The 9,948-nt window shown below is 45.3% G+C and overlaps 2 protein-coding genes and 1 non-coding gene across 3 annotated transcripts; 1 reads left to right on the top strand and 2 right to left on the bottom strand.

Moving 5' to 3' along the window:
• Positions 1–155: 155 nt before the first annotated feature.
• trnaa-ugc (transfer RNA alanine (anticodon UGC)) lies at positions 156–227 on the bottom strand. The gene has a single exon. It is a non-coding gene; the product is annotated as a tRNA-Ala (tRNA).
• A 505-nt stretch (positions 228–732) lies between these two features.
• On the top strand, positions 733–2,547 carry LOC147187861 (dynein regulatory complex subunit 4-like). Its single transcript, XM_086100627.1, has one exon. It carries the CDS (start codon positions 733–735, stop codon positions 2,545–2,547), a length of 1,815 nt encoding a protein of 604 aa, XP_085956753.1.
• A 364-nt stretch (positions 2,548–2,911) lies between these two features.
• On the bottom strand, positions 2,912–9,850 carry LOC147187860 (dnaJ homolog subfamily C member 5-like). The gene is made up of 7 exons (XM_086100893.1): positions 9,658–9,850; positions 7,215–7,371; positions 6,745–6,958; positions 6,476–6,632; positions 5,569–5,780; positions 5,329–5,356; positions 2,912–4,831 (listed from the first exon to the last, which is right to left on the bottom strand). The coding sequence occupies exons 2-5, from the start codon at positions 7,355–7,357 to the stop codon at positions 5,572–5,574; spliced, it is 723 nt and encodes a 240-aa protein (XP_085957019.1). The 5' UTR covers positions 7,358–7,371; positions 9,658–9,850; the 3' UTR covers positions 2,912–4,831; positions 5,329–5,356; positions 5,569–5,571.
• Between the last annotated feature and the right edge of the window lie 98 nt (positions 9,851–9,948).

Genomic DNA, 9,948 nt, shown 5'->3' with positions numbered 1-9,948 from the left:
GCTAAATAAAAAAGAGTGAAGTGGGCCGCAGATCGAATGTTTGAAACAAAATCGATGGAGGCTTCCAGGTCATGTTTTGTTTGTGGTGTCAAATGGTTGGCAAGACTATCGAGTTTTGATTACACCGTGATTACGGTTGCGGGAAGGAAAAGGAGTGGAGATGCCGGGGATCGAACCCGGGGCCTCATACATGCAAAGCATGCGCTCTACCACTGAGCTACATCCCCTTACGAAAAAAAAGGGGAAAATACATAATTTTAACACATGATAGATAACAGCCAGAATTTTTATTTAAAAGGGTGGGGTAAAGACATCATCGTAGAATGAGTTGATAATACATTTGTATGGTTTTTCACAGTCGTAACGGCTGGAATGGGACCAAACTTGGGGAAGTGACCACAAACACAGGGAGGGACATCATGAAAACTCCACATTAAAAGACCGGAGCGGAGATTGGAACGCTGAACCTCCCGATTGCGAGTGAAACATGTTCACATTCGTGCCAAAATAAAGTAGATGACCCTAAAGGTAGCCATGACACGTATTTTACTTGTCGAAAGGAAGCAAAAAGGCACGACTTAAGCAGTCAGGCAAGCTTTGATGATGTCACTTGTGTCATGCATGTTCAAAGGACGGCACCGTTCCATCATGTGCGAGGGATTTTGGCTGTTTCCTGCTATATGTAAACGAATAAGTTATTCTTAAAGATATACTATTTTTTATGAATAAAAGATGCCTCCCAAGAAAGGCAAAGGAGGCAAAAAGGAGGGCAAGAAGGGGCGCAAGACGCCCAAAGCACCAGCGGAGCCGGAGCCTCCGCCCGAACTACCAGAGGAGGTGAAGGCCCTCATAAGACAAGTTGAACAGCTCCAAAAAGATGTGGAGACAGAAATGAAGGAGAGAAACAAGTTCCAGCTGGAAGTGGACATGCTGCGCACCTTCTGGGAGGTGACGGGCCAACAGCTGGAGGAGACCAACGCCGACTACGTCAACCTGTACAACGAAATCGAGACGGACGAGCTCAACCACCGACAGGATATCAAAGAGTACTTGGGAGAAATCAAGCTCTACAAGGAGGATCTCAAGAAGCACCAGAAAGATTTTGAAAAACATGTCCTTAAGGTCGACGACATGGAGGTCAAGCCTTATGAGAAGGAGCGTGCTGAGATGATACTGGACGAACAGCTGGACATTGAGGACACGGTCAGCACGCTGAAGGCCAAGCACAACGAAGAAATGGCCAGGAGAGAACAGGAGATGAACGAGAAGCTCCTGCAGACGGAGCAAAAGTACAAGAAGAAACTGGAGCTCCTCCAGCATGACCTGACCAACAAGGAGAAGACCAAACTGAGCGAGAGGGAGTACTACTGGAGTAGCCTCATCCACAGTCTGCAACAAGATCACGACAAACGCTACAGCGAGTTTGACGCCTTCCTCAATGAGTGCAAGAAGAAGGACCTGCTCCACAAGGACAAGCTTAGGAAACAAATCCAAGTCTTTGTCGCCACGGAGGAGAACAAAAAAGAGCGCGTGGATGGATCGATGGACGTCAAGATACTGAAACAAGAGCAAAAAAAAGTCCAGGCGCAAATTATCAAAATCCGCAAACTCTTGAGGAACCCCATCATGAAGAAGCACCCCAACGAAACCGTCAAACAGCTGGAGCTGAAGCGCTTGAAGCGCGACTACGACGCGCGCGATCAGAGGGTCAAGCAACTCGAGCGGGACATGGACGAGATGCGCACTAAGTTCCCCGAAAACATCCTGGACATCCAGCAGAGAGCCGAAAAGGAACACGCGGAGCTGAAAGCCAAACTAGCCACGCTGACGGAAAAAACCCACAAGCTCCAATCTCTGGTTTGCTTACGACTCTTTGGTATCGACCTCCTTGCCACGGGTGGACCCGTGATCCAAGCGGTGGACTACCTGGACTCGAAGGAGCAACACTGGAGCCGGAAAACCAGACTCAACCAAACGGTCACCTGGCAGCTGCAAAATGTGAAGGAGCTTCTTCTGAGAGACGTGGAAACCGCCGTCAAGGAGAGGACGGCTCTGACTAAACTCATCAACGAGAAGATCGACGAGGTATTCCAAGCCAAGACGAAGCTCCAAAAAGTCTCATGGCAGCTTGAAGTGGCAACGCAGTCCGAATCCGGGAAAGGCGTACAAGATTCCACTCCACTGCCTTTGGAGTCGCCGCTCCACCTCCTGGATGACCGGCAGCCAATGGGCGGCCTGATGGGGGAAGTCGTGAGGATCGCGTGCAAGAAACCGCAGGCTACCTCGGAAAACAGGTTAAGTTCCTTGATGTTTGATCCGGTACTGGACAGGCAGCTGAGGAACAGCAAGGAGCTCCTGCAGAGTCACGCCGAGGTGGCCACCAAGAGGAGGACGCAGCTCATCCTGATTTTGAACGACAAGACGCACGAGCTGCACGGCCTTCATCGCAAAATCAAAGAGACCAACAAGGAGCTGGAGAAGCAGAAATTAGCCTCCGACCGGAATCTGAGCGTGAAAGAAGCTTTGCTGCAGCGCGCCCAAATGTGACGAGTATTGTGTCCATCTGGTTGTTTTTCCCTTATTTAAAAAAAAACAAAACAAAACAATAAAACATAACAAAATGAGGAATATATTCATCTTCCCCTGTATCAATATTCACATATTAAAGTCCCTAGCAAAAATGTTTTCTAAATTTTGACACGCCACAGCAAAGAACCCCTAAAACATGCCAATTTCACTGTGGCAACCCCCCCCCCCCCTAGCAAAAATAGCTACAATTCTTGATTGGTGGCTATTTTGATGAAATCAACATTAAAACCTGCACAGTTTATATGCTAGCATCACAAATAGACTGAAAAGAGAAGAACATTCAAGAGGTGCCACCTACAGGGCAGGAGGTGAAACACATGCAAAAAATTTCTATATTTTTTTAATTTGGTCAAATTGCAGAGCAAACACTTAGATGGTCAGTTTTAATTCGGTCAGCTTGTTTCAAAGAAATGTATTTTTTTCTTTTTTTTTTATGATGAAAGAAAAGATGTCCCAACTTTTAACTGCGGGCTGACCATAAAAATGCTAACAGGTTAGCAAAGTGCCACTTGCCAAACTTTCTTTTTCACATAACACAGAAATAAAAATTATTTACACTTGAAACACATGAATAAAAACATGTTAGCAAGCCTGTGGTTTTTTAAAACTTATTTACAACAAAAATAAGCATTTTTTTGTGGTTTGCTGATGATGTCATAAATGACCAAAATGCTGGCTGTGACTTTTTTTTTCCCTCCAATACTGTTTGGAATGAGCAACATTTACACAGTTTAAATGTCTAAAAACTCGTCAAGTTTAAGCTCTGTTTTAGCAGCGAACTTCAAATTGTGCTCTTCGGCAGCATAGATACAAACATGACTAACAACAACAACAACTCTCACTAATGATCTCAAATGTTGGAAAGGTTTCTTTTCCTTGCGGTTTCCAACATGACAATGGCTCAACTGAAAAATGCTGGTTTGCTTACAAATGGGCGATCGTTTTTGCATAGTGACGTTTAACACCATTGCCATTATAATGAGATCGGTTTGGGGTCGAAAATGGAGAAAATTGGGTTGCCACTTCTGAAAGGTGGGGGGATGGAAAAAAAAAAAGGCTTTTCCTCAAGTGTCTGCTGTACTTCTTGTTCAAGGCACAACACGCTCAGGAATGTTCTAGAATGTGGCATTGATTTCAGAATGGGGTTTGGGGGGGTCAATTTCATTCAGGAGTAGATTAAGATTCCTCTGACAAGAAACTGAAAAAACACTGTTCTGTAATGTAAACAGAGCGACGGCAACTAGCTTAGTGTAAGCCGTGTCAAAGGTGGAAATGACGAGGGCCTCTTGGAATCGCTTCTATTGAACAGGAAGTCGGCCATCTTGGGCGACTTCCTTCAACTTTGGGAAATTCAAGGGGGGGGGGGGGGGGGGAATTTGTAGCTTCGTCAATCAAGACCAAATTGGTTGGACCTGTTCTTGAAAGTCTCAAGTACCCTGAAATTGATCAGGGAGTCGGCCATTTTGGTTTGAAGCAGCCATTTTGGGGAAACTCCAGGAAATTCATCCAAATGAGCCCCATTCAGGCACGATATCCTGGATGGGTGACCCCAAACTTTTTTTTTTTTGGACACATTCTAATTTGAGCGTCATTTGCAAGCCCACCCGCCGCCCAATAAAATAAAATAAAATAAAATAAAAAACGTGCGTGGGGCCGTTCATCACTACTAGTAGCTCTTAGTGTTGTTTTTTTTTGTGAAATGATTTGGGATGCCGTTGCGATGATACTGTTAATGGCAACAGAGAAAACCTGCTGGCACAGAGCAGATCTTATGACTGTCAGTAGGGCTACATGGAGCTCCTGGGAGGAAAGGTTCCGTTCATTTTACAGTCCGTTGTAGTGGTTCGGTCCATTTGCTGGTTGATACTTTTGTTTGCAGTGAGTGGCACAAAACAAGCAAAACAAAAGAAGTGTTTGGGAGCAGATTCTGCATGTCTCTATAGAACCGGCGCACATGCATCATGATTTAAAAAAAAAAAGCATGCACGTTAAAACTTTCCATCAGTCCCCGCCTCACAAAAGAGGTGACGAGGAAAGTGGTCCGTTCCCCTCTGAACGGCGTCGCGTCATTGCCTGCTCATTCCCGGGGAAAAAAAAAAACACAGTGTGGGGGATGAGATGGAGGAAGAAAGACGCGGGAGGTCCACAGAAGAACAACAAGAAGCAGCTTTCCCTGCAGGAGGGCCAGTATGTCGGGAATCAGGGCGGTGGTCCGGTGCGAGCCGCATGGGAAGGAAGGGGGCTTGCCAGGAAGGAAAAAGTCGTTCATTACAACTCAGAATCAATAAAGAGGCTATGGAGATTAATCGCATGCTAATCAGGGTTAAAATCCTTTTGGAATTTTCATTATAGTCCGTTTATATTTTGTTTTGACTTTTGAGAGCATGTTTTTATTTTTTTCTGAAATGCTTAGTTTTTTATTAGTTTTTTTTAAATCTAAGGACTATTTGCCATGCAGAAGATTAAAATGGGATTTTTTTTAAACCAACAAAAACAAACAACAATAAAAAAAGATCTGTAATACAATAAACAATAAAAGCATTTAACTGCTTTTGGTATTCTCGGTTAAGCTTACAATAAAATAACGGTGAATATGCAACCCACATTGAGGAATTTTTAAAAAATGAATAAGGCTTGTAACATTGAAGCACTGTCAATCTAACAAATTATTTTCATAAAACAAAAAAAATTACACAATAGACAATAATAATAATATTAATGGTGTAAATGATAGTGTACCTGCTTGCTCTCGTTGATTGTCATAGTCCTGCGGGAGGAAAGCACATGGAGCGCATTCGTTATAAAACGCATGAGGGGAACGCGTCTTCCGAGTTGTTCACGTGCACACACGCGTCGTTATGTTTCAATTGAATAATTGAAGCACGGCATTCAGTCAGTGGAACGAACACAAGGACAAGCTTCGTGAAGGTCGGCGGCGAGCAGGCAAGGGATCACACAAAACGAAACGGCAGCTCTTACGAGTCATTTCGACTCGGGCAAACTCTTGCGGGGCTTCTCCTCCTCCTCCTCTCGATGCTCCGTCGTCGCCGCTGGCTGGGACGAGGGCGACAACCGGGACTTGGACGAGGGCGCCGGCGGGGGCGGCATGGGCAGCGGGATGGGTGCGCTTTTGTCATCTGGGGTCTGGGCGCCTCCGCTAAACGAGGGCTGGCCTATGATTACTGTGTTGCCTGTTTTTGAAAATCATTGTCGTTAGCATTTTTGGCCACGCGCTGTAGCTCCTCTTCAATAAAATATCGGGGCCACGGTGGGGTGCGACATTTCGGCATATCCAGCGTCAACTCGTCAATTACCGTATTGGCCTGAATATAAGACGGTGTTGTTTTGCATTGAAATAAGACTGAAAAAGTGGGGGTCGTCTTATATTCGGGGTCTGGACATTATACCCATTCACAACGCTAGATGGCGCCAGATATCATTGAAGCGAATGCTGAACTTGACACCCCAGGCCAAAGCGAACCCCTGTCACGAAGAATAGAAATAAAAATAGCGGTAGCACGAAGAAGAAAAATAAAAAATAGCGGTAAGAAAGAAAAGAGATGAAAATAATAGAAGAGACAACAGAAAATGGAGAAACGTAGCGACAATCTGGAGAAAAGTGGGTCGAAGATCGGCCAGGTTAACCGGCAGCTGAGGAGAAGTTATGGTGTAAACTTCAAGATGCTTTTTCTCTCAAATATATTGTTATAATCATTTGTTTCAGATGTACTGTAATTATTTTCTGTATAAAAATTAATTTGGTGATCAAAAAGTAATTTTTTCAAACTTGAGTCTTGAAAAAGAGGGGGTCGTCTTATAATCAGGGCCGTCTTATATTCGGGCCAATACGGTATCTACCATCCGATCTATGTCGCAGAACGCTCACCGTTGTCCTGCTCCGCCTTGATCTGCGCCTCCAGGTCCTCGGGATCCACGTACTGGTAGCTGTCGTCCTCGTCCGGCGGCTTGCACTTGCCGCAGCAGAAGCAGCAGCAGCAGCAACAGCAACAGCAGCTGAACAGCGTGCAGCACAGCACCAGAACCTGCACGCAAACGCCATCAGGTCCTCGGTGTCGATCGATCACTCTGATTGGCTGTTATCTCCCAAAATCACCGATGGGGAGTCTATACATATGCGGGTGAACTCGTGCCCACCTTGAACCACCACTTGGACATGAGGAAGTAGTACTTGACGCTCTCCTCTCCAAACTGCTCGGACACGTACAGTCCCATGGAGCCGTACTGGTCGTAGATCTTCCTCTTGGTGTCATCGTTGAGGATCGAGTTGGCGTTGTTGATCTCCTTGAACTTCTCCGCCGCCTCTGGGTTGTCGGGGTTTTTGTCCGGGTGGTACTTCAGCGCCAACTTTCTGCCGGCAGAGGAAAAGTAAGGTTTCGAGCTATGGGGGGTTTCAGATCAGGGATAGGTAAAGTTCAGGTTTGAAGTCAGGGTGTTAAGAGCTTGACGAGCCGCCATTTAAAGTGGAAAAAAAAAAATTGGGGGGGGGGGGGTTTGGCTGAAAAAGAAAATATAGTGGAGAATATGAGTGGGGTGGGCAGTACCAAACTTTGCTCGGGTTGAGTATTACGTCGTCTTAGCCTTTGTGAATTCACATGAGCGCTCACCTGTAGGCTTTCTTGATGTCCTCAGCCGAGGCACCTTTCTCCAGTCCTAAGACCTTGTAGACGCTCTCCCCCGCCGTGGACATCTTCCTCTGGGCCCGCGGGGCGTGGGGGTTGGCGTGGGCGTGGGGGTTCGGGTTAGCCATGGCTCACATCCACTCTACGTGACCACAAGAACACAAACGTATTTATTGGAAACCCACTGATGTATGTGCACTGCTTACACGAACAACATGGCTGCCAAAAGAGAGGAGCTAGAGTGGACGCCTGCACACTTTTTTTTTCTTCCTCAAATGCATTTGTAATCCGTTATATGTGGATTTTCGCAATCATGAATTCTTTATCTATCATAAAGAGCAACTGACATTGCTGCTGGAAGGATTTGACCGCTCATGTCCATCCTCAAGGCACAGATTGTTTTGTGTATATCAAGAAAGGAGCCCAGGGGAAAGCAAACATGGCGTCAGCTGCCAAAGACATGTTGCCCATTTATTTCTGCATGATTACAAATGATATACAGTTCCAATATTTACGAGAGCAAAATGTTTTGAAATTTGCGGCACCGATACAGCTATTGTATTACTGGTGTAGCTGTCAGAGCGTGTACCGAATGAAGTAGCCACCGAGTGTATCTCACACACACACGCACACGCGCACGCGCACACGCACACACACACACACACACACACTCACTCGTCATTAAGATAAGAAGATTACATTTTGCTGACCTCTCACTTAATGAGCAGGTGCATCAGCGTCTGGTCACAAGGTCACAAAAAACACACACAGACACACACACACACACAACGCCCCCCCCCCCCCCCCAATAAAAAAGATGTCATTCAGCTAGAAGTGTGGCGCGGGAATTCCTGGGCCCCTTTGGGTCAACTGACTGCCCTCTGAAAGCGTATCAGTCCTGAAAATCTGAACTGAGAGAGAGCGAGACGACAGATCAAGAAGACTGTTGTTTTAATCAACCCCGTGGCACACACACACACACACACACACACACACGGCCAGATGGTTGCGCTCACGGGCACCCACTACTAATTTAACATCATTAATGTGCTCTTACTACTACTATGCTATGCACCAATTAATCAGACAGATGACAGGGAGCGGTGCATTTGTATGTGGTTGTTTTGAGTCTTTTGAACATTTGAGCAGCTAAATTTAGCTCATTTTGAAAAGCAGCAAAAAAAAAAAAAAAAAAAAGATATCCAAAGAAATATTTATGTAAAAATAAACCTCAAGAACCTTCGCTCTTAACAAAATACTAAGACCGTACAAGTCCTATAGAGATCCAGAGTCACCATAACAGCCCAGAATAATATGTACAAATGTTGAAAGGCTTAATCTCTGCTGTTTTATTAATCTGTTGGGCTCATGTCATTGAGTCACAATGAGAAAATTCCGACCCAGGTTTTTGGTGCTTCTAAGATGCAAATATTTTTAAGGGCTCGCCAAGCTTCGCCTGCACAACGCTTAAAAAATAAAATGGTCCAATTTACGACTTGAGTCTTGAAATCCTTCATAAATCAGGTGACTTGTATTGCTGAGCTCATACAAGTGTACTGTTCTTCATACTTGTGCAGACAAACAAGGTGATTAAGCGCCTACTTGAGTGTCTTTCACAATTAGGTGCTGCTGATGCTGATGATTGGCAGGTCGACGAGTCGGGGGACGGTGCAAGTCTGCCTGCGAGGTGACAAAGCCTCAAGGCTCGCCCGATTAATTAACTCGTTGTGATAATTTTGAATCAGTTATAAGCACGAATGGCTAACCTTAAAGATTCCACCGAGGGGTAAATTGTGCGTTTCGTTTTGCCTCGACTAATGGGTTGGAAATAACTGTGGCGGACAGATTTGACGGTGGTCATTTTCGCCCATGCCCTTGCCTGGCTAGACCTAATCCTCCGGCTAATGTTAATCTCCCGGCACGTTGACAATTAACCACTTTCTATTATTCCCCTTGAAGACAAATCACTGTTAGTGAGAACTTCAATGCAGTATGATGGATTAAATAAGTATTCGGGTCCTAGATGGTACCACCAACTACTTTGGTGGTACAGATGGTACCACCAAACCGATTTAGAATCGTTCATAATTAAACATTCACTCGACTAAAGTGTGCGGTAAAACCGTCAGGAAGTAATGTTATTCAAATGTGTTTAAACTAAGTATCATCTTAAATGCGGCAGACATCTCAACGTTAGGCGCCTTTACATCGTTTCTTCTCACCAGTGGCATTAAAGTGTCGACATGGATGTTCAACAATAACTTAAAACCAAAACAAAAATAATCGCCACTTTATTTGTAAAAGACTGAAGCGCAAATGGAACTTGAACTGTCACGATTTTTTTTCAAGATTTTTTTTGAATGGAAAAGGCCTCTCCTCGACCGGTTAGCATCATGCTAACTAGTGTGTTTGGATGTGCGTGTGTTACCTGATGTTAACTGTGCGCGGTGTGTCTCGCCAGGATGCTAACTGGATCATCTGGTTTAGTGTCCGGACACCCAGTCATGGACTCGGTGCCGCGCGGGGAAGGTCAGCCGGGGTCGAGTGTTGATACGGCGGCACCCTTAACCGAACCGAATCGGTGAAATGACAGCTCGCTCTCAAGATCTTTTCAGGGAATGACGTCGTGACGCGTTCAATGTCACAACGGAAAAGTTCGTCACCTGACACTCGTCGCATTCGCTGGAGTTAAAAAATGAGCGAAAAATAAAAGAGAGGT

The sequence above is a fragment of the Hippocampus guttulatus genome, chromosome 20 (assembly GCF_054856545.1).
Source record: "Hippocampus guttulatus isolate MCC_2025c chromosome 20, RoL_Hgut_1.0, whole genome shotgun sequence".
NCBI lineage: Eukaryota > Metazoa > Chordata > Actinopteri > Syngnathiformes > Syngnathidae > Hippocampus > Hippocampus guttulatus.
Note: the sequence above shows the minus strand (reverse complement) of the source record. Positions and strands in the feature narration are given on the sequence as shown.

Coding starts and splice junctions, on each gene's coding strand:
- LOC147187861 (XM_086100627.1), top strand. CDS start 733: ATGCCTCCCAAGAAAGGCAAAGGAGGCAAAAAGGAGGGCAAGAAGGGG.
- LOC147187860 (XM_086100893.1), bottom strand. CDS start 7,357: ATGGCTAACCCGAACCCCCACGCCCACGCCAACCCCCACGCCCCGCGG. Junction 6,959..7,214: donor GACATCAAGAAAGCCTACAG/GTGAGCGCTCAT, acceptor CTCTGCCGGCAG/AAAGTTGGCGCTGAAGTACC. Junction 6,633..6,744: donor TGTCCAAGTGGTGGTTCAAG/GTGGGCACGAGT, acceptor GTTTGCGTGCAG/GTTCTGGTGCTGTGCTGCAC.